This window comes from Falco rusticolus, chromosome 13, assembly GCF_015220075.1.
Source record: "Falco rusticolus isolate bFalRus1 chromosome 13, bFalRus1.pri, whole genome shotgun sequence".
Lineage (NCBI taxonomy): Eukaryota > Metazoa > Chordata > Aves > Falconiformes > Falconidae > Falco > Falco rusticolus.
In genome coordinates, this window is record NC_051199.1 from 13,507,915 (window position 1) to 13,532,226 (window position 24,312).

Genomic DNA, 24,312 nt, shown 5'->3' on the forward strand with positions numbered 1-24,312 from the left:
TCACGTGCATCTAAGATACTAAAGTATATCACTGTGTTCATGTTGTACCCAAACGTACACAGCAAACAGGATGTTACAGGCTCAGTATTACTTGATGGCTGATAGCAAAATACAGAACAGCTTTCAAAAGGAAGGAAAGACCTATTGTGCATACTATCCTCAGCTCAGCAAGGCATGTAAGTTGCTAGGTGGAAAGGGTATGAACTGCTCTCACAGCTTCAATGCAATTAGTTTAACAGCTTAAGTAATGCACAGGGTTAATCAGTTCACCGATGATAGCATTGATGTGGTTACTATGGAAAAGTTTGAGCTTTTAGTGCAGCAATATAAATGTCTGCTTCCAATGGGCCCTGCTTTCAGTGGGGTTACTAAATGCTGCACTTCTCTGTCAAAGTTAACAAAAAACATGATATTTCTAGAACCATAGAGTCATTTAGGTTGGTAAAGATCTTTAAGATCATCAGGTCCAACCGTTAACCCAGGACTGCCATGTCCATCACCAACCCATGTCCCTATGCACCACATCTACATGTCTTTTGAACATCTCCAAGGATGGTGACTCCGCCACTTCCCTGGGCAGCCTGTTCCAATGCTTGAACACCCTTTCAGTGAAGACATTTTTCTTAATATCCAATGTAAACTTCCCTTGGTGTAACTTGAGGCCACTTCCTCTTGTCCTGTTGGTTCTTATCTGGGAGAAGAGACCTACAACCTCCTTTAAGGTAGCTGTAGAGCACAGTAATGTCCCCCCAAGCCTCCTCTTCCCCAGGCTAAGTAACCCCAGTTCCCTCAGCGGCTCCTAATAAGACTTGTGCTCTGGACCCTTCATCAGCTTTGCCCTTCTTTGGACACGTATTAGAAAAAAGAACTCCAGAGATCAATCCCCACTGTTTGCAGCTGTAATAGATCTTGGGTGGCGTCTGGTGGCAGATGGGGCCAGCTGCCATCTCTGTCCCACTGCCTGGACAGACTCTAGGTGTGCTGGCAGGGTCTGGGGGTGTGTCTGCGCTCCCCATGCTCAGCAGAGTCTCCAGTGCTGGGAACCTCTAGGGCTCTGCAGCTGCTGCTGCTCCTACTGTTGCTGTGGCCCTGCATGAGCATGGAAGCGGTCATGATTATGATGGGCCACTCTGTCATGGTCATCCTCTACCTGCAGGTGACAGATGGCCATGATAGGCCCCTGGCAGAGTGGGCGGGTGACAGTGACTTTAGTGCAGCCCAGAGCTGGATGCAAGCGTGGCAGAATGCATGCCATCACAGATCCAGTGGGGCCTTTGAGGGCACCCAAGCAGATGGGGCAGGTGTCTCCCCACGAGGAGATCCTGGCAGCTCCCAGCACTGCTGGCTCATGCCTGGAGGCCTCCGTAGCTGCTGCTGGAACTTGTTGTCCTGTCAGCCCCTGGTGGCACTTGATGTCTGGTCTGCTGCTGGTAGAGGTTGATGGCTGCCACTGGTGGGACTCTGTTGGTCCTTGGCTGCTGGCAGGTCACAACATCTGGTATGTTGTGGCAGGACTGGATGGCTCAGGTGCTGCCCATGGGACTTGATATCTCATGTGCTACTGGAAGTATGTGATGCTGGCATGTGTTGTTGCCCACTGCAAGAGACGTCATGGTGATATCATGGGGCTCTTTAATGTTGCTACAGTGTCTTTTTGGACTGGCTCTGCTGTGTAGCCAGGATTCATTTTGCTGCTTCCAACCTTTAGGTAAATGTTCTCTGCAGTTCAGTATGAAATTTCAGTTATTACTGTGATATTGCAGGTTTCCATCTTTCCTAACACTTTGGCCTTCATCCTGAGTTTGCAGTAACTACGTTTTGACAATATATTTTACATTTCATTTTCCAAGCGGTGTTTTATTAGATTAACTCAGATAGGAAGGATAGCTTCACATTTATCACAAGTGACGTGTATGTTCAGTCAAACATTGTGTGATATTGAGTAGCTCAAATCTCCAGCGTATGAACTGTAAATTAACATTAAAGGCCTCTCTTAACATCCATTACCCTGTTTAAACACTCATGCAGAATTACTAGTTGATGGTAATTTCTCCTCGAATACAAATATATCATCTATTCTAATATTGTTTTAACTCTTTTGATCTGCTTGTCATGAAAAGAACATCTTCAAATTAAGAAATGGCAAGGCAGAATAGTGTAACATAATTGAGAATTTTATTGCCAAGTAGAAATTTCAGGTTTGCTTGCAGCTGGGTTTACTGATTTTCCTAAAAGCGAGTGACACTTTGGTTGCCAAGCGTGGTCTTGGAGGATAAGTACTCATCCTGTGAGGACTGCTGCTTAGCATAAAAAATCTGACCTGTGAAGTATGCACACTTCTGCTGCAAGGGATGACTTTCTTTACTAAGTAAAGTAGTCCTTTAAGGCATCCAGGTAGAACAGTGTGAGGAGTATTCACTACAGACTTTTTTTTTTTTTTTTGATAAACAGAGAATTTCAGAGCCCAGAGCTCTCAATTTATCACGCTGCACAACTTTGAGAAATTTGGACAGGCATAATAAATAAATTGGTAAAACCCCTGTAGAGTATGCTGCAGGATGCATTTGAGTAGAATCTAAGCAGAATCATTGGTGAAGAGCCTGTCATTTCCAGTTCATGTAGCAGTTGTGGAAAAACAGCTTTGCATCTTCATAATACTGCAGCAGTTTATTGATTTGCACTATAATCTAAGGACTGGGATATGTGCTTCCCAAGGAGCTTAAGAAGCCGGGTGACATGCACTCAATACTTCTGAAGATTGAAATCAGAAACTCTGTGTACTGAAAGCTGGACTGTGTTAGCACCCATCTATGATAATATCTTCCCACTGTGGTGCCACACATTCACCTTACTGCAGTGTGTCTCTCTGTACCTGCTTATCCTGCCTCCTGTTATCCGTGCTGTCTCCCACCGTATGCTGTGGGGTGCACAGGACTAGGCCATGAAACTTGACCTCCCTATTCATTCTCCATCCTCTCTTGCAACCTGCTGCACATCTTTTTCCCACCTCATGCAGCTAAACAAGGCAAAGCAGGGAGCTGGGAATTCATTAGTTCTCCTCGGAACTTGTTATCGTGCCTGAATATTACTTGTTTTAAACCACATGGGGATTAAGATCCTTTGAAGTTCCTTGATTAGTGTTTAGGGGAAAATAAAATGCCCGTTTAAGCTTCTGATCTTTCATAAAAGCATATAGAATGCCAGTGTTCAAATTTGTTTAAAACAGCTGTTCTAGAATCACATTTAACCAGAAATTAATTAGCCTGGAAGAGAATGACTAAAACTTGATTATATTAAGTTTCTATTTCAGTTTCCATCTGTGGTGAAATCAAGACCTATTCAGCTTTATGATCATTCATGGAGATAGCGTGATTTTTTTTATTCTTTAGAGATCAAAAAATTCTTGTTTGCTTATTGTCTTTGTGTATTAAGAATCACCTGATTTAAAAATGCCTCATGGTTTTAACTTTCTTAGTAGGAACACTGTCATGCACAGTTAGTTGAAACTTCTGCAGTAAGAAAAGGCACATGCTCTAACAACAGAAGCCTGGCTCTATCCCTGTATTCGCCCTACTTAGCTGATATGCGCAAAAGCTGATATGCTTGATAATATGAAATGCTTGATAATAGTATATGGCAGCTAGATGTATGTATGGTTGATCAGTTGTTTATCCAGTTACTGTGTTTATGCAGGCAAAATTAACATTTCATACCTAAGCTCTCCTCTTGTTTTTTATATCTAATCACCACTGTCCTCATCACTAGTATGATACTGAGTGCCCAGTATAATTAGATGGACAAATTTATCCTTGGAGCAGCCAGTCTTAAGATATAGCAACTTTGCAGAAGTATTTGATTAGAAATTACTCACTTTCCTTGAACAACAAAAAAAATGAAACAGTAGACTTCTTAAAGCATACATCCAGAAGAATCTTGCAAAACAACAAAACTTTTCCTAGCATGTAAGCTCTGTGTGCTGCAAAGCTGTAACAAAACCTTGTGGAGTAATTGTTATTTAAATAGTGGTTGTGCCTATTCAGTGCAGCCATAAAAGCAGGTCTGTTGCTGGTTTCATAGACTTCAGTGTCTCCTATCAACATTCAGTTTGGGGCAGCCTGGGGTAACCCTGTATGGACTAAGCTATAAGGTGCATGTAGAAAGCAAGCGTTAAGCTGGTTGTCGGGAAAAGTCTATACTGTGAGCACAAAGGAGCTTGATCTATCAAGACTGAGGTGCTGCACTGCATGTTTTAAGTATTTTTAGATCATGCTCAGAAAAAATCTTTTGCTTATTCCTTAGTTGTAATAGCTACTGGAGCAGTAGTGATCCGTTCAGGACCAGCTGCGTAAGAAGTGATGTCATCATGTGAGCATGAATGTATTAGCAAACTATTTCTCTCCATTCTAGCTGACTAAAGACTATAAGCAACATTCAAAGGCCTGCAGACATGTGAGGAGTGTGGTACAGTCAAGTACCATTGAGACAACATGTGATTGTAATGGCTTTACAGTGGGCTGACAGTGCCACATCTTTTTATTAAAAACTGCTGCAGTCAGAAAACCTGCATATTGTTGGTGAGCTCTTTCCTGGGGGGAGAAGGCATTTAGTTGGTAAAATCTAAGTTTTCTTTGATTTTTGTGCTTAGTAGGTATTTTAGAGTCATGCTCACGTAAGAGTATCTTTTGTTTCTTTGTCTTAGTCTTATTTCTTGTGATTAACTTTAAGCTGTTCATGCCAATGAATTAATCTAGGGTTGACCTGCGATGTGTTTAAACTGGAGTTTGTACCCTCCTAATCCTAGGTCTCCTTCATTAATATCTTCCTTGCCTGTAGCCTGGGTGGAGCCTGTTCTGTCCTGTGCTGGCACTGGTATGTGAGCAGATGTTTCATAGTTTTCAGTCAATTCATCGTTATTTATGATATAATCTGTGTCGTCATCCTTCAGTTGATCCTGTATTCAAACAAAGAAAAAAATCAGAGGAAGGGAAGGGGGGACTGGTGAGGAGGATTTTTGTTAAAGCTTAAACTAAGAACAAGTCTGACACAATTCCACTTTCATTTTATTTCCTTATTTGCTTATTTTTTTCAGGTTTTAATTTAACATGTTGATTAAAGCAAATAGCTGCTTACCATGTTCTGCTCTCAAGCAGAGTTGAGAAACATAACCTACCCTTCAGATCTTTATGGTAACTTCACTGCTTAAATATCACTGATGGGTAGCCAGTACTTTCAGCATCTGGCTGAATTATTTAGAAAATGTCATTCATATTTGAAGCTCACAGTATTAGTAGCCATTCTTGGAAAGGTACTGCTGCACCTTCTGGGACATTTTCTCCACAACCCTGAAGAAACTGTGTAGTCCTTAGCCTTAGCTTCTGAAAAGGGACTTTACCTAAGTGTTTCATTGAGTATGGCAGGTTTTGGGTTAAAACTTAAATACAATTAACCAAGTGAGGTACTTACGCCATATGCACTGGGGCTGGTCAGAATCCTGGCAACAGGATGACACCATTCAGGTAATGTTGTTGTGAGAGGTGGACCAGTGTGGGTTAAGATAGGTTTCAGGTATCTGTGAATTTTGTTAAAGAATATTGCTCATGCAGACATTGACACTAAAATGCTTCTATTAAATGAAGAAATTCCATTTTAAAGCATAAGGGAATCATCTAGGTGGAAACATAAAAAAAATCCCATCTCTTTACCCACGTGTTACTGTATACATTCACCTGTCTTCAGCCTTGTCTAGCATTTTTCGGGAATAACAAAAACCCAAACTCCCACCCCAAACAAAACCCCAAACACTTAATGCTCAAAGTCTGTCTTGAAGAGTACCAGAATGGCTGAAGGGGATGTGTCCTGGGATGCCTCAATACAGTAGGAGCTGGAAGAGAGGAAATGTCTACTAGGTTATCCTGTTTACTATTCTTATCGACTGTTTGCTGTAAGTGTGATCTCTTATGCAATTTTAACAGGAAACAATTTAAGATGCAATTACATCAGCTACATAACTTACTGTTATGTAAGAACAGTAGTGAATGTTTTCTTAAACATGTATATTCAGCCTTTTGTAAAATCAGTGCATTTCTTCAATAGACAAAGTACATTTAATCAAATTTCATCAAGCATTAAGTTTCTTCATCACTGGGAGTGTATGTAAGTTTTTTCCCTGTAATACTTTATTTTCAGCATTCAAGGTATTTGTTTTGCACTTCATACATAATTTTGTATAAAGGAGCATTGATGTAAGTAAGTTAGGAACAGGCTTTATGCTATTGTCTTGCACCTGTCTTTCCAATCTTTTCATGCAGAAGTGCTCTATTGAGAAAAAAGAAAAACCTGCTCATCTTGAGCAATTATATCCTCCTTGTATCTGTCAATAACTGCTCTCCCATGAGTCCCTCAAGTTGGCTTATCTTCTTTGCTACTTTTACTCGCAAAGTAATTTTCAGTGCTCTCTGGGAAGCAGGTCTGTCAGCTATTTTTGCTGCCAGGGAAAATTTGCTTTATTGATTGGCGTCCCACTTTCTCTCCCCTGCTCCTGTCTTTTGCTTTGCTTGCGCTCTCTCCCTCGCTCTTTGCCTTCTTACAGAAGAAAGGAACAAGTATAAAACAGAGTAGTGATTTGAGCTCTGCAGCAATATTGTAGAAATACTGAGTGAGTAACAGTGGGTCTTAAACCTAACTATTCCAGTGTCTCCTTTCCTTTCTTTATTGGTTGTTTATGGTATCACTGCTTTAAACACAAAGTTCAAATTCAGTATTCTGAAGAAACTTACGTAAAACATCCTAACCTTGGTTACAGATTGAAAGGCTAAATAACTTTACAGTCTCATATACTACAGCCATGAAGTTGTTCTATAGTGTTTGGATGTCTGAGATCAAATTGTGTAGAGAAACTTTACCTCCTCTTGCTTTTTTAAGAGTAAAGTGAAACGAAACAATGCTTTTCTGATGTGCTCCTGACCTTATTTGGAAACTCCAAAGTGCCAAGCAGTTAAGAACTACTATTAAAAACCAATGTTTGAAAGCTGTCAATTAGAGTTGTTTTCAGCACTTCAGAAACACCTAATTAAAAGGTCAAAAATGGAAGTAGGAGCCTAATTCTAGTGTTTTAATCTTTGAAAATATTGGCTTTGACAAATGACTTGAATTTTTTTGAACTAAATTGTCAGACCTAGCATGAAAAATACAGGCTTGTAATGGAAGTTGCATTTGATTATGCTGAGTTCTGTCTGCTCTGTTGTTTTGTTTTCTTTCAGTATAAGAAACTGAAGATTAATATTATTCTAAATTTCCTCCTTAATCTGATGATCTCCGAGCTAGGCCTTACTTCTAAGCAGCCTTATAACTTTATAATGAGCTTTTATATCTCTGAGTAAAATTTGAGTTCAGTTTTCCTCCCATGTTTGCAGCAAGGCCAGCATCGCATCTGATAACAATAAGCGGTACATGCTGAAATGGGCAATCTACTCTGCTGCTACAGTAGTCTTTAGTCTTTTGAGTCACTACCACTTTTAGCATCGAGTCTTGTCTGGTGCATTTAACTGGTTGCTCTGTGTGTACACTGATGTTCTTAAGTAGAGTGGTTGCTTCATTTTGGGATGCAACAGATCCTCTAATTCCTCTCCCTTTTGCATTTGCTCTAATATGTTCATTGTGTATCACCCATGCTTCTGTTTTGAAGCCTTTTGAGATGCAGTTTAAAGTGAAGACTATTTTCTGGTGCTTGTCATGAGGCTTCTGATACTGTAATAAATTATCTCTTTGTTCTTTAACTATTATTATTTGACCCACTAAAGGAACTTAAATTGCACTGGCCTATTTTTTCTTGTTTTAATAACCTATGCCATAAATGTTTCCTCTTTATTGTTGACACAGTTGCTTTATAGTATTACAGACATAATCACATTGTTCAGTGTAGCATGAAAGAGGAATTCTAATCCATGTGCAGTGCTGGCATTTCAAAAGTATATCACACAGGGGTCCATAGCACTTTAGGCCTGGCAAGAAGTCTTATGCTTTAGCTGTTCTGGTTGCATCTCCATGGAGAAATCACTAGGGCTGCTTTAAAAATCGGAAGAAACTAAGTGTAAAGCTCTTAGCACAACTCTGAAATTACTGTTGAACCAAACTCATGCCTGCCTAATTCAGGGATAGGGAAAAGCTAGCAGGAAAACTTTGTATTGATCAACCCACTTCTAGATTTGCACTTCAGCCCTCCGTGGGGAGAACAGTTCACCTGCATGCCTCAGATTCTACACGATACAACATACTCTGTTAAAGAACATTATTGATATTGTGAAGGTGGTAATTTCTAAATTGGCAAACTGAATTCAGGATGCCTGTGTATGCATATGCATAGAATTTTAATTCGTACACAGTGCTGGCACATGAACGTGCCTTAATCATAATCAAATACCAGTTTTTCCATTGATTCATACATCTCCAGGCTTCCACTGTCAGTTCACGTGCCCAGAAATGTTTACCCTGGTTCCCTTTGTTGCTATTTGAACATCCCCTTGCCCAGGCAGTTCCAGTCTTCCCTCGCCACTAGCCAGGCACTATTCCCTCCCTCCCTGTCTCGGTGACAGCAGACTTGACATATAAATCTGTTTACTCCTTCCTGGTTCAGCCTCTGTCTCTTCTGAGTTTGACTGGTATGATGTCCTCTTCGGTGCTGCGCAGCAATCGGCACAGAAGGCAGATGCCACTGCAGACAAGCCAGTGGGCAAGTGTCTGAGCAGTGTAGCCTAAAGCTGAACCACAGGCAGGTGGTTTGCTGAGGCTGATGAGGCTGAGCAATTCAAATAGGGTTTTCACAGTGTGATCTAGTTTAGGCTGGCGTTTCAAATAAATGGCAAAAAGCATTTCCAGGGTGGAATATGAGGCCTTTGCTGTAAGTACACTGCACTTAAAAACTATCACACGATGATTTAGCAGGAAAAGAACCATGAATTTGTGTGTATTTTATTTTTCCCCCAAAACATTATGCCTGAAACATCTATTATGGAAATTTTCCTCCTACAATATAGCTACTGTTTCACAAAAATACAGGTAACCTGAACCAGACTTCTTAAGTGAGAAGTCTCCAGTAATCTTGATGAGAAACAGTACTGCCAGTAGCCATATTGCAGAATAATTAAGATTTCCATTATGCAGAAAAATCTGTGATTTCAGAATAATTTTTGCATGGTATCAGGATGAAAAATCAGAATCTTAAAATTTCTGTTCTTTCAGCCAGTAAGTGTCAAATGACCATATTTTGGACAGAATGTATCAATTTAACAAATTTTGAGAATGTTGGTAGAATGTACCTATATCTTTTTGTCAATATAGTGTTATTGTGTTCAAATAGGGGAAAATAATTATGTGGTTGCTTTCACTCGGACTTAAAGGAGGTTTACTTTTTTCTTTAGTTTGAGTCCTAGTCCAACTATGGCTTTGCTGAAAGGCATAATAGTGAGAGAAGAATAACTTGCAGGTTGGGGGTGTGGGTTGCGGAACCAACCACACAACAACAAACCCCAAAACAAACAGCCAACCCTCCCCCACCCTCTCTCCAGCAGAAGTTGTGGCCCCAGTTTAGAAATATGTATTGCACCTCTGCTTCAGCTCTGTGAAGCCCTGCGTTTGGCCCAGAAGGTGGTTTGCCTTCTGCCTCATTGCAGAATGGGGGCTCTGTAATTCAAGTTAATCCCATCCTCCCGAAAGGCAAATATGCTCGCACTATAATATTTCCTATTATAAAGCTCCTTTGTACAGGAATTCTCAAGATAGTAGTCAAAATTACGTATAGTGATTTGTTCGGAGACCGTTTTTCTGTCTCAAACTGTGCTATAAATACACATTTGTTAAAAGTATGTTGTTTAATATTCTATTGCTAGGTGCTATACTTCTGCTGTAGGCATAAGTCCCTAGAGGTAAATGTCACCACTCCCAGAATCCATCCTTTGCACAATGTTAGTAAGATTTCTTGAGGTTTGCAGTCTTTTATTTTAAAGCGTCCCTTTCATGAATATTTTTATTGAAGTCTGAGTTTGTAAATTACTTATGTCAGGAGTTGCATACCACTTTTGTACTTATGAAGAAACATACGTAAGAAAGGTATCAAAAAGAAAAGTTGTCACTGTTCAATCTATTTTCTGTAGTAAGGACAAAAGATGTTTTGTTCCTTGGTAAGGTGTTTTGCGCGTGTGTGTGTTGGTGGTTTTTTTTTTTTTTTTGGAGAACACGATTTTGCTATTAGCTATGTGATAACCTAAAGAGCAAATATTTCCATCTTGGTAGTGTTTGAGTGGGAGCGGTCAAACCGTGAAACATGAATCTGGCTAAATTCTGCACGTGGCTGACTCCTGCTAACAGCTGAGCTGAGATTATTTGGCTACTTTATCGTACAGCCTGTGCGCATGACTGGGCTGGTGAGGCGCAGAGACATCTCCAGGTCTTTAGTGCATGCACAGCAGATTAAAATGACCCAAAGGAGAGGATTTTATAGAGGGCTGTCTCCTCCTGCAAAAAAGGATGATGTTTTCTCATGTACTGTGGAATTTTCTTCAGAGGATAAGGAGTTATCAGTGTAGGCTGGTTGAGAAGTGCAGGGTATGGTTATATTAGATTTAATTGTTAGAATAACAGATATGTTTTTGAAAAGCCCATGAGATCTACAGTGACTTGACATGTAAAGATAGCTTTCTTCAGAGTGCAGATTAGGTTGAGAAGGAGTTACTAAATCTGATATAAATGATATTTCAACGTATAGCTGTTACTAATAAAGTCTGCTCTAGTTCTTTGTGACTTTTTCTTCTCTTTTTATGGAGTAGTTTAAAAAAACAGATCCCACTACTGTTGTAACTTAAAATACTAAATAACTGAGTATAAACGGAATCATACTGTAGTCCTGTAAAGTCAAATGATCAAGTCTCTATTTATTTTAAAGATTCATTCTGTCTTACTCATGTCTGAGAGCAGGGGGGGTGGATGAAAATCAGTGGGAACAAAAACTAGTTCAATGCATCCTTAAGGAAAGTCTGACTCTCAAATTCTAGAACCAGACGTAGTGTCAGACCCAAAGAATTAACTTTAGTTTTTATGCAGAACATGGCTAAAAATTTACTGCTTTCAATTTTGAAACTGGAAGCATTGCAGAGATGAGGGCAAAATGGAGGGAATTAATAGAATTGTTCTTAGTCAGGTGTTTTTATGTGTAAGTAGCTGCAGACTGAGAAGTGGCTGTTCTCTAGTATGCACTGAGTAAAATGTCTGGGATATTTGTAGATCATGGGCTTATAGTCATGAGCTTGCTGGAGTGCAGAGGAAAATTGAAACATCTTACTCAAGTTATTTGAAGCCTGTTATATCCTAAACATAACATCTCTGTGCAAAGAAAAAATCTGAGACATAAATGGAAACCTGCTTATATAATTGAGCGGGTAATGTAGCTCCTTTGGAAAATAGAAGGGGTAGGGCACACAAAAAGTTAGAAGAATACTCAAGTAAGGTTTGAAACAAATATATGAACAGGCGCTAATGTTAGACAAATTAACATTAGAAAGATCTTTGGAAGATGAAGACTGTGAGGCAGCTAAAGAGAAGACCAAAAAAACCTCCCTGACATCAGTTGTATAACAACATGGAAATGACCCTCCACCTAACAAACCCTGCTCCTCCCCAAACAACAACTAAAAAAACAAGAGAGATGCCTAAGTCAACTACACACACAACGAAGATATAAGACTGTGTTGTGTTAGTGACATCAGCATTGATGACATGCATTGACTTTTCTCAAAAATGTCTGATGCAAAGTTGATATCATTGATAGGATTCATTTCCCCTATGTTCACCTATCTTCAGACACCTTATAGTAGGGTATCTGAATGAAATCTAATCTACCAGTCTTCCTTTTTCATCAGTAAAGAGAAATAGCCAAATCCCAGGGCAGTTAGTCTCATCCTGCAATGCTGGAGTTAATTGGGATGAATTGAAACCAGGATGAGTTTATTTCCCTTTATTGACTATAAGAGTCTGAACAACAAGATTAAACTTAGTTAGCTAATAATCAAGTATTTAAAGTTTGGTGAAATTAATCTCACTTCAGGATGTAAGGGAATGGAAGCCCTGAGGCAAAATACAAGAAAGCAAACGTGACATCCTCCATACCAAGGAAATTATGAGTGTATGAAAGGCATCCTATTTCATAAATAGGAAATACTATATTAAATGCATCTAGAAGAAAAGAAGATAAAAATAATATAAACTTCTGTGTACTGAGTATGGCATCAAAGCCAGCAGCAGATTCAAAAACTTTAAAATCATTAAGCTTGTGAAAACCTGAATGACTATGGAATAAAAATAAATAAATAAATAAAATCACCCCTGAGAAAACTTAAGAGATTTCCTGGCGCATTTGAAGGAATAGAAAATCTTTCAAGATACTGCAAAACTGGTCTACCTGTGGATTTGCAATAGGGTTTCTTTTCCTGTAGAAAAGGAACTTCTGCATACGGGCTATCTTTAGCATGATTACAAAACTGGAGACACCGTTGGCATGAGTAAGCTAAATAATTGCATTGGAAAGGATGAACAGTAGTGTGACCTGGTTGCGCATAGACCCTTAAGGCCTTAAGACTCTGATGCCAGCTGCCTCAGATGACATCACTTTCAAGCTCTTCACATGAAGTGCATTCATTGTATAAAATGCTTCAGCCTTGGTACTGGCAGAGAGAACAAATATAGAAAAGCAAGCAAGTTAGCTGGGATTTCTGCACTGCGTAGAAGATTATTTCATGAGGATGTCCTTGGCATCACCATATGCCTGAGAAGTACTCCAGAGAATAGATGTGTAAAGAATGAGGACTGGCAGCGGTTACATGCTTTGCTAATGACAGTCTAACACCAGTGGCACCGCAAATCTAATCATTTGCAAGATACAGGGAAAGTAAACCTTGAAGATTAAACACGGTGAAGTACAAGTACAAATTGGTTTTGATCAAATGAATTACTTCAATCAAATCCTAGAGGAAGAAAGAAAAAGTATGACTGAAATAAAGTGAAAGCTATAAAGCTTTTAAAAACCTCTCATCAATAGATTCTATCAGGTACAACGGACTCACACCTACTAAGACAGGTACTGAGGACAGCAATGGTTGTAGTGTCTTTGTCCTGGGAGAGGAGAACTTGGGGACCAGGAGGGTGGTGGAAGGTGTGGGTAGCAAAAGACTAATGTGAACAAGACTTTCCAGACAAGATGGGTATCATTCTGTTCAAACTAAAATACTACAGTGAAAGCAAGGCAATAAAATGGCTCCTAGAACCTTGTAAGCAGCAGCTGGAGTAATATTCTTGCTATGGTCCTCTGGTGACATGGATTGAGGGCTAAAGCCAGTGTGCCAAAATTATACTCAAACAGGAAAAAAATGATTTGGCATTTTTTCAGGAAGCTGGATTGGATATTTTATCATTACGTAGATATAGCTGCACAATAACAGTTAAAGTAGTTCACAGATCTGTGGAGAGTTTTTTTGGCAAATCTCCAGCTCCTGAATTGCCAAGATTCAGAGGATGGTCTAGCAGTTATAAAGGTATGACTTGAAAGGGAAATATGATCCCCTATGAAAAAAATCCTGTAACGACCTTTTCTTGCACAATTCTGTTGAAGGATGAGCTATGAATGAGGAAAAATGTGTCTTATATTCTGATGCTTGCTTGAGTTCAGAAAGATGCGAACAAAACCAGAGAAACAAAAGTGATAATTCACTGTATCTTTTAGAGGAAAAAAATGGTCAGTATAATAATAATAACAGAATCTTTTCTTCTCTATTAGAACACTGGAATAAGTAAATAAGGAGGTGGGTGTCATGCCAGAAGGGAAAAGAACAGTAGCTCCAAAGAATGAATATTCTGAATGTTTTTTGAGGACTGGTTGGTACTGTAGTGAAGATATACCAGAGAGCTATTCTCTTGGTCCAGTATGAGTGTAAAAATAGAACTATGATCAGGGATGTGTGTATCCCTATAGAACACAAAAGCAAGGTACCAAGGTTACTCGTGCTGGGTCAAGCCCACAACGAAGCTGACAGCAACAGGATAACCTGAAATGTATTAATGAAAACGTTACTGGTTTCTCACGACTGTACAAATAAACATACTTGTTCCAGAAATGGAAGTAGACTCAAAACCTGTGTGACAAGATCAGGATGTGGTTTAGCACTTTCGTGGATGAGTATTTTACTGGCCAGTTAGGTAATGAGTAAGAGGTGCTGGGAGTGACTTAGAAAAAGCAGTCTTTTAATCTCCCTATGCTGAGCTGCTGAGGGCAGGATAGCCTTTGCAAAGCTTTGTTAATAGAAAGCTTGTTTAGTTTAATATATCCTCTGAGAATCTCTACTCCTGTGAGCAGATCGGTCCAAAGATTGCCTTCAGATTCTCTAGCAGCTTTTTACAATATGTAACCCATGTTATATGCACGGTTAGCTAGCTGGATGAAGTTGGAAGTCTCTAACAGGTTTGTGAAAAAAGCCCATTGAGAAGTAGTGGGCTCAGTGCTGAGGAAGGAAAGACATTCTTATCGCGCAGGAATAGGGGCCACTGTATCCAAAGTAAGTAGCCTTCTGGCAAGCCAGACTTTTGCTTTTGTGAAGATATTTTAAAACTGAGAAAGACTGACTAGAAAACCCTTATGATATAACGTTCCCTAAGAGGTATGCAAATTTCAGTGCAAAGAACAATTAAGGGTAATGAATTATGGCAGATATCCCAGCAAAACCCAAAACAACCCCCAAAAATTTACTGAATAAGAATAATAGCGGCTTTTATACTGCTAGGAGTGAAAGAAATGTGAGGCATTTATCTTAATATTACAGTTTAAAATTCTAGATAGGTAAACCAGGATATTTTTTTTAGTAACAGCGGCAGATTAAAATCACAGTACAGAAGATACATATTAAGAGATCATCAAACGCCCTTTGGTCAGCAGAGAAGCTTATCAAATATAAAACAGAAATATGAGGAAGTAGCACTAGATTTCCAGCTGGCATAGTTAATCTCGCTGCTCCTATCACCATACTGTCTGGAGCAGGGTAACCAAACTTCATATCTGTCTTTGCACGAAAGGCTTTCCTGCAAGCCTATGAATGTTAGAGAAAAATATGTTGAGTAAGGAAAGTGTGCTGTGATGGAGGAAACGTGAGACACATGGGTCAGGGGGTGTGTGGGGTAGGAACAAGATTTTTTGCAAATGTGGCAAGTGACTTGTAATTGTTTGGTCAGAGATATAGTTGGGCAAAGGTGAAAAAATAAGATTGCTTTGCCAGAGTGAAGATTTGAAGGGGATATGATTTTGCAAAGCTATGGTATTCCAGATGAGAAGCTGCAATGAGAATTTTTAAGCTTTTCTTCTGCTTTGCTACATATTTAAAGGAACATGGGAACTTAATGAAATTAAAGGGCACTCACTTTCAGGCAAACAGGAAGATGTATGATTTACAGCACATATTCAAGGTGTAGCAATCACTGCCTGAAGAAATCACAGAGCATGTGACAAAGGGAAGAGTGATCTGATAGCCTAACACAATTACAGCTGTGCAAGCCAAGGCAACATGGGTGCCAGACCTTATGCCTCTGGGATGGGTGAGGGAATTTCCCCACTTCTTTGTGTACAACCCACAAGATACAATTGGAGGGTTTTATTTCTTCTGTCTACTGCTGGAACATCAGCATGATGGTAAATAATGGATCTGCCACAGTACAGGGAAATCTGTGCCCTTGTAGTGTCATTGCTGTGTTTGGCCGAAGTATAAAATGCTTTTGTAACTCCTTAATGGATTGTTTTGAGATGTTATTAGGGATGTTGCATATCCTAGTCAGGCACCAGTTTCAGAGAGGTTAAGCCAGTCTCTTAAAGCTTGCCTACCTCATGTCTGACACTTCATTATGTTTCCAGTGAAAGATTCTGGAAATGGATTATGAAAGATATTTTTGTTTTAATTTGGCACCATTCCCTTCTATTTATTGGTGCAATACACAGCACACATGTATCAATGCTGGCACTGACCCAATACAGACAATAACAGAGGTGGGGAAAAGTACAGTGCAGCATGAATGAACATGAGGTTTTCTCATTCTCAGTGTTCCATCAGAGACAGAGAGGTCAGCTGTTGGGGTTTCGGTCACGAGTTGCTCATAATATAAAAGCTGGCTATACTGTGAGTGAGCAAGTGTAGCTGTTCTGTGGATGTGATTTGGTTAAGAAACACATTCTTTGAGATCACTGCTTTCCTTTTCCTTTCCCATCTCTGACAACTCCTGCATTTAACTCCTAATCCAGATCTGATTTCAGAGCTCTTTGCCCCTCAGATTTCACTCTAATGGCTTGTTTCCTCCAAATACCTGCGTGTTTTAATTGATTTAGCACTGGATTTGTATTCAAAAGCCTACCTCTGTGTGAACTTATGTTCAGTTTATTTCCTTTTTACCCAGCTATATTTCCCCACATAAAACTGATGTAGTCACTTGCTTATCCCCCCGCCCCCTCCTTTTTCTTTTTTTTTTTTTTTTTTTTTTTTATGTATGGCCCATCTGATTCAATGACCTTTTAAATTACTGCTTGGCTGTTGATGACAGCTTGGTTTGACAGCATTTGTATAGCTAAGCCCATTGATCTGTTTTACCCCTGTGAGAGAGCATAAGAAGGAATTTGGTCACTTGACTCTCTCAAGTTTTTCCAAAGTACTGTTGCATGCAGAAGGGACCTGTTTCCAGCAGCGCAGTTAACTCCCTCCAGCATGTTTACATAGCTCTGCAATCTGCTGTGGAAGGGAGGCAAAGCATGGTGCTTTCCTTTCTGGGGCTTCAGCTTTCAGGATTTATGTTAGTGGCCTTGCTTGCTTTGGTTTCCAGGAATGCTTATGTCTAAGACCTGGTAGATATCAAAATGACTTCTAAACATGTGAGAGGAGCATGGATAGCCTGGCCCTATAAATAGCTGATCTCCTGCAATGGTATGGTTAAAGCTAATTTGGTAACAACCAGAGCACTCTAGTGTAGAGGACAGAAGATCAAGCAAAGAACTAGAATCTTGTCTGAACCTGTGTTTTTCAAAGTGTGAAAGGGCTTTGAGCAGCAGCAGGTATGACATGTCTCCTGCTTTCTGTGTGAGCTAAGGCAATGGATCAGACTCAGTGTGCAAACTGCAAGAGCTCTGCAATACATTTGGAAGTGAAAATTGGAATACAATTATAGGCTAGTTTGATTTGCCCTTTCAGCTGGGGTGGTGTCAGTTATGTGGTCTAAGGACTGAATTGTTCATGATAAACTATAATAAACTCTTGTCTAGAGTTTCACCATTAAGACTCCCAAGGCAAGGCGTTCCCTGGCATGTCAACCAGTGAGTGCGGTAGCACAGTCCTCCAAGCTCCCGTGAGGAGGTACGGACTGCTGCCACAGGCACCTCAATTAGCAAGACATCCCAGTACTGTAGTATGGACTACTACACCTAGATTTCTGTCTTGTTAATTAATAACCCCAATTGAAGGCTACCTGTTATTTATTAGGAGGGCAATAACCTGTAATATTTTTTTTTTTAAGTCAAAATCCATGATGGTACCTTAAAAACCAAAACAAACCTAAAACAAACACTGCCACCCCCCCACCAGTCTCCCCCCAAAAACTTTAGAAAGTATGGAAACTTAAAACATAGTGCTAAGCTCACTGGGTATCTTTGCAGCGGTAGTCATATTTTTGAGTACTTAATGAATTTTATGTAATGCTGCAGTATAGAAATGGCTGTCACCAAGATACTCTCTTAAAAAATACCGAGCTTGCACTGCTGTGCCAGGAAATGAGCTGCCTGAAAGATTAAAGTCAAATTCTTCTAGGAAAAAAAAAAGAAATAGGGAAGAGGGTAAAATAAATGTTTTGTTTCTGTCTAAATTAGAAATTGTTACTATTTTACAGTAGATGTTTAAAATAATTTCTTGAACATTTAAATAACTAGACATCTTCAGTGTTTATCGTGGAATTGGGGGACTAAGTATTAAATTGGCTTAATATTGCAAACTGTCAAAAACTATTAAGAAAAAAAAAGCTCAGCATTAGTGAATCATGTCATTTAAAACCATATAATGTAATTTATAAGAGTAAGCTCTTGTTTTCTGATGTTTGATACTAAAAACCTTCTCCAACCTCTAATATAGTCCTTGGAGATAGACTATTTTAGGCTGTATTTGGACCTTTTTTCCTTTGGCTTTCCAGGAAGAAAACTGTAACACAGTGACAATAACATCTATTTAACCTACATATAAGGATGCTGAGAATGCTCTAATAGAAAATAGATCTTGTCAGACAAATCTAATTTTATCCTTGGATGAAATTACAAGTTTGAAAAAACATGCATGCATTTAATAAGTTTTGTTAAGGCATTTGGAATGGCATTATGATAAAAAAATTATCTCTCTGCAGTATCAATAAGACATGCATTAAGTTGGCTAAGAATTGGCTGGTTGATAAACCTGAAATAGTAATTGCCCATGGAGAACTGCCATGAACTGGGTGGGTGTTTCAGTGCAGGTTTTAGAGGGGTCAATAGAAAATTTGATATTCAATAATTTCACCATTATGAAGTTGCTGATGATAAAACACGTGGATGATGCAGACTGAATCTCAGTAAGGACAGAGCAGTCATGTCGACATACATTGACTGCCTGGTAAGCTGTTCTCATTGAATTATATTGCCTCTAATTGTGTTTCTGAAAACAAATAAGCAAGGAGGTCCAAACGTCTCTGCAGTGCTTGTGGGTTGTAGTGCCCAGACTTTTCATGAGCTCTGAGGAAAACAATGGCTGCAGCCAGTGAGTGGAGAATGAAACTAGAGTGTCAATGCTTTTGAATTAGATGCTAGTGAGACCCGTACTGGAATGCCATGCCTAATGTGTTGGTTCATGTTTTAAAGTGGTTTTCACGAAGCTGGGAAGGACGTAAGAAAGAAAGAACCCCCTCATTCTCCCCCCCAAAACACTAAAAGTAAAGGAAAAGGTAAAATGGTGACTTAATGAACTCTTTAAGTACCTTTTAATGAAAAAATACAGGATACAGGATTGTATATTTTAAAAAATAAATCAATACAGGCAATAAGCTAGATCTATGCTAAAAGACACAAAACATGTAATAGCATCTAACCAGTGGAAGATATTCCTAAGGGTAGTAATGAACTGTCCATTGCTGATCTTTTCTGAACAGGAAGGGATATCTCACTGATACCCGGTATCCTTTAGCTCACACAAGTTTCTGAACTCAATATAGGATTAAATTTAAGTCTGATGTCCAGGAGCTCAGACTTGGTAATGTAAAAGGCCCTGTACAGCCTAAAATTTAAGCTTTGTGAATTTAATTAGTAAGCACCTTAGAAGCCCTCTGACACTAGGAAAGTCATAGAAGTGCTCACTCAAGTCAATTCCCTCTGGAAAGATAGTTGCCTTAGTATCTGAGAAATAGTTAATCTTTAAGCATTTTTTTTTTAAAAATTATTTTAATTTCTTATGTGCCTAGTTGTCCCAGGTTGTCTATGTGACTACACTTGCTAAACTTTATCTTTCTAGTTACTTAGCTCTGCTTCATTTAGCTGGCTAATATTCTGTGGAAGCATATAGTCTAAGCTCCTCTTAATTCTCTACCGGTGGAGTAAGTATTTAATTATCTTTGTGTGTGAACCTGTAGTTCTTCAATGAGTTTTACAATACTGTAGTGGCTTTGTACTCAATTATAATCATTAGCTTCGAGTTTGCCAACAACAGACTGCAGAGGACACGTAACTCATTGAGCAACTTGAGGAAATTGCTGTGTGCAAGGTATGTAGATTTAAAGTAATTTTTTTAAACTCCCATCTCTGACATATATGAATACAATTACTGTATTCATAATGTAAAAATACATTACAAGTAATGGACTATTCTCTCTTATTCTGGAAAAAATACCTCCAAATCACATCTAAGATCTCATGGAACTTGACACCAGCTCAAAGATTTGTCTGTCTCTACAGAACTATTATTAGCATGCTGTGGCAAGGCATTGGTGGTGTACAGGGAAAATCCAGCCAGGACATTATTAGTGATGGACAGCTTTCCCAGGGTCATGTGTTTATTTTGCTACAGGTGTCACCCACAATAGGTGTCCCAGGCAATAGGTAACTTCAGTACTGTCACAGAAGCTGACTTAAAGCTGTGTTAACTAGACTCAATCTCCATGGACATTGTGGTGGCAAATGTCTATGACTGAACAGTAGTAAAATTACTCTTAGTTTTGTGTGTGGCCCTATATCACTCTAGACAGCCGGGACCATCCTTTCCCCATGCTCTGTTTGTCTTCACTCCCATGCTATCCAGTTCCCATCCTAGAGTTTTGTACAGCTTCTGCTCCTCCTGGAGAAGGACTGCTTTTCCCTCCTTTCCACGTGGCCAGTGAGGCTACTTCCTTTGCTTCCCAAAGAGCCAGAGCAAACTTGTGCGTGTGATTGGTTGGGGGTGTTTAGACCTAGGAAAACAGCAGGAAAGAAGGAAGCTGTGTTGGGGCAGGGTGTTCCCAGTGTCTCTGCCTGTGACAATTTCTCTCCCAGGGACAGATGCTCATCTTCTGGGGAGTTGGTGAGATACAAGAGAGATATCAGGTTTCTGGAAACCATACCTAGTTAGCTCCTTATCCAGAAGGCTTATTAGTGTGGTAGTAGCTGATAGCTAGTGTGTAATGATTTGTGGGTATCGGTATCAGTATCATGAAAGACTTAAATGAGGTTGCCTCTCCTTAGTTTCACTTCAGCAACCCAAAGGAACACGCTGAGGGGACAACTTCCTTTCATCCATTTTGGTCGTTGGTATTGCCGCGATCTAGGTGAGGGATTATGACACTTTACTAAAAAATATTGATTTTTTTTTTTCCCCTCTATAGCTAATAATTTTCTTCCAGAGCACCACTGGACCAGCTCCCTTTGCTATTTCTAGCATACATGCCTCTAGACTGCAAACAAGAGCTCTGCCTGCCCCTGCCTAAATTATGTTTTTCTGTATCTGAGCGTGATGGTGGGTGTTATTCTGGATTCTGTCACAGTAGTTCTTGACTATTGCACACCCAGGAAAGCTCTTTTTGATCAGAGTAAGGGACTCAAACTAAAATTTCTGCCAGATGTTTAATTAACACTTATAATAGAAAGATTTTCATCTGAAAAATGAAAGATATTTGAGTTTAGCCACCTGACACTTCACTTAAAAGTCAGAATTTACCAAGGGCATTTTCATTCAGTTGAAAGCTGCTTTTTTTGTTGAGAAGAGTTTTTAGGGAAAATACTTGACCAGCACAGTTAAGGCCCAACTATGTATATAAATACAGCTTTGTCAGACCTAGGGTAGTAGTCAGACACAGAGGATTGGAAGTATTTTGGGTTGAGGATGGCTAGGTAAGTCTGACCTCAGTACTAAGCAAAGTCTTTGAACACCTTTTGAAGGAAAAGGGTAATCCAAGGACATGAAGTTACATGGAAAATTGGATAAAATGTAATGTGTTCCTAACAAAAGCAGATTGTGTCAGACTAGACCAGTATCTGTCTCTGATAAGATAACTGATTTGCTCAACAAGGTTGACGTAATAGAACAAATATATGTAAAACATATAAGGTATATTGTATCATGGGAAAATATTAGTCGAAAGAGACAGAAGGGAGTAGTATGCATTAAAAGATCGATAAGAAATTTATTTCCCATTTAACCAGCTTAGGTCATCTTACAAAGGGCGTTTAAGAATGGCGAGAGGCTGAATGGGTTGTACCTCAGGCCCTAGTCTTGGGAACAGTCCTGTTACACATAAGTGAGGTGGAAGCAGGAAGTAGTGTCCATAAGCAGATTTCATAAACGGGTACAAAACAAAACTAGAATAGTGTCACCAATACCGAGGGAGGGTTAGGTTATTCTAGCAAAAATATAATCTTGAGGACAGCAGTAATAGAAAGAGAAGAAATATAAAATATAGCTAAGGATCTAGTGACTAGCAAAATGAGAATGCACAGCAAAGCATTATTGTTTAATAAATCTGACTCCTTAGCTGGCGAGTCCTTATTTTTGTATAACCAATAACATCACCTAATAATGCAAGGAGAGCTGCTTAGTAGTTACAGTGCAAAAGCAGCATGGCTTTGAGTGTCAGTAACAGATGCAATTTGCTCAAGAATTGCATAGATAAATTACTTAAGCACAAGGAGACTTGTCATACCTCAAGAACAACTTTTCAGGATGTGTCTTTTAATTTATAGATTTGGTTATGCAAAGAAGTCATTTGAATAATATGGACTTCCATTTTTTTGCAACCCTGTGGATATGTGTGCAAATATATTCACAAATTCTCTTCTTTTCAGTGGGGGCTATCAAGCATTACAGCGGGGAAATGGAATTAATTTGATCCATTAGGCTTGTGACATTTATTTTTAAAAGTAAAAGCAGGTAAAAATATGTCAGTCTGAAAGCATTTGATAACGATGTTTTCCTATGTTTCAAGTTTGATTCTTGCTTAACTGTTTGGCTTTAATCTTATTTTATTTATACAAGTTTGCCAAGTGTCTAGTTAATAGCTGCTCTTTGCATACTTTACACTAGGAGCTATACTCACAAGGTGTAATCATACTTTACACTTCTGTCAGGAACTGGTTTTCACCATTTCACAAATATTACTTGAACTTTACAAAAAGTATACTGTCTTCTGAGTTCAGGAGATGAGAACCATAGTTCAATTTGCCTTGTAAATGCATTTTTCAGTTTACCATTCTGTAAAACAGGATTACTGATGTGGTATTTGACCTACTTGACAGGTATGTTGTAATCCTATTCTGTTTCTGAGAATTTATTAACGCTGCTCTCTCTGGTTCTGATTTAAAGTACCTTCAAAATATCTTTAGAAAGGGTTACTGTTTGAAAAGCAGAGGGGTTTGTGTCTGTAGCTCAAACTCTCTAGATAAGTAGACAGATTTTTAAAAGAACATGAGAGTTCAGGTGTTGTGGCCTATAATGTTAATGATTTTTAATTCACACTGATTGTCCAACAAATTGTGTGGTGTGGTTTTTTTTTTTTGTAAGGGGCTGTTTTAAAACCTTGGTTTTACTTATTTTTGAGACTAAAAGAGACTTGAAACTGGAAGAAATGCACATCAAAAGGAATTAAAATAGGGTGACATATAAAAATCATTGGAATGACTTAGTTCCAGTTTGAGTGCCAAGTTTTTAATATCATCAGTTATGCTGATTTCCAATGTAGACAGAAGTAAAAGAAGGCAGGTAGTGTAACATTTTGGCAGTCTTAATCTGAGACATCATTTGAAATGAAAATGTGTTTAGATGACATTCATATGTCGAGTATAATGATGTGTCTTTCTGTGGCAATGCCTTCAACCTAAATAAACATGAAATTTACTCTTACTCATCTCACTTACCTCTTTAAATTCACTTTACTCATCTGACTTTTGCAATCATGGGTCTCAAATAACTTAATCTTAAACCAATCTATTAGGAAGATGATTAAGAAGTGCCAGTAACATTTTCAGGGATTTTAATCGAAATTACAAGTAAGTTATCTGATTGGATCCTTTTCATGAAGTGGAACTCTGACAGCAAATGAAGCTGTGTGTCATGATATGATTTTTTTTGTCATTTAAAAAAAGTCCCCCCTTTTGAACTGTGTGGCCTCGTGTATATGTTCGTGTGATTGTATAAAAGAAATGGAACAATACCAGAGGTCTGAAATTAGCAGTAGTCATAGGTACCTGATAGGAAAGAAATTGTACTGCAGTTTGAACTTCCGTTTGTCATCATTATTTACTTCAGCTTCCTTATTGTAAGGTCTTAAACCTGCTTGTTCTTAAGTGATATAAATGGTACTTGGATACCTACACTATTTTAATGTTTCATCCTGTTTTGGCAACAGGTTATGTATACAGACTGAGGAATGGTATTTGATACACAGTCTGTCTTGGAATTAGGAACGAATTAGTCTGAGCTTTTCGTAAAAGCTAGACATCTTTATTTGAATCTTTTGGTCTGTTTGCAAATGTCTGTGTTGCATTTTGTTTCCTAGTGTTTGTGTTCATGTGCTTATGCAGTGGACAAAAAGCATCTTTCATATGCCTTGTAGTATTTAAAAGTGAGAGTGGTTAGCCAGACGTTCAACATATAATACAGCATCATGCATACTCTAAAACTTATCCTTCTGAACTGTCTTGTTGTTTATGATTTTTGCTTTTTTCTGTAAGAATAGATCCACAGTATGTGGAGTTCACAGGCTTTCACAATT

At 38.9% G+C, this 24,312-nt stretch overlaps 1 protein-coding gene across 3 annotated transcripts in view; it reads right to left on the reverse strand.

Annotated features, from left to right (window-relative positions):
* Window positions 1–2,156: 2,156 nt before the first annotated feature.
* The window catches only part of SLC9A9 (solute carrier family 9 member A9), a 211,426-nt gene continuing 189,270 nt past the window's right edge, over window positions 2,157–24,312 (reverse strand). For all 3 annotated transcript variants that reach the window (XM_037406813.1, XM_037406812.1, XM_037406814.1), the window contains exons 15-16: window positions 5,464–5,569; window positions 2,157–4,951 (exon numbers count right to left, since the gene is read on the reverse strand). In XM_037406813.1, coding sequence (XP_037262710.1) covers window positions 4,748–4,951; window positions 5,464–5,569 — 310 coding nt within the window. In that variant the 3' untranslated portion in view covers window positions 2,157–4,747. The remainder of the gene's footprint in view (window positions 4,952–5,463; window positions 5,570–24,312) is intronic.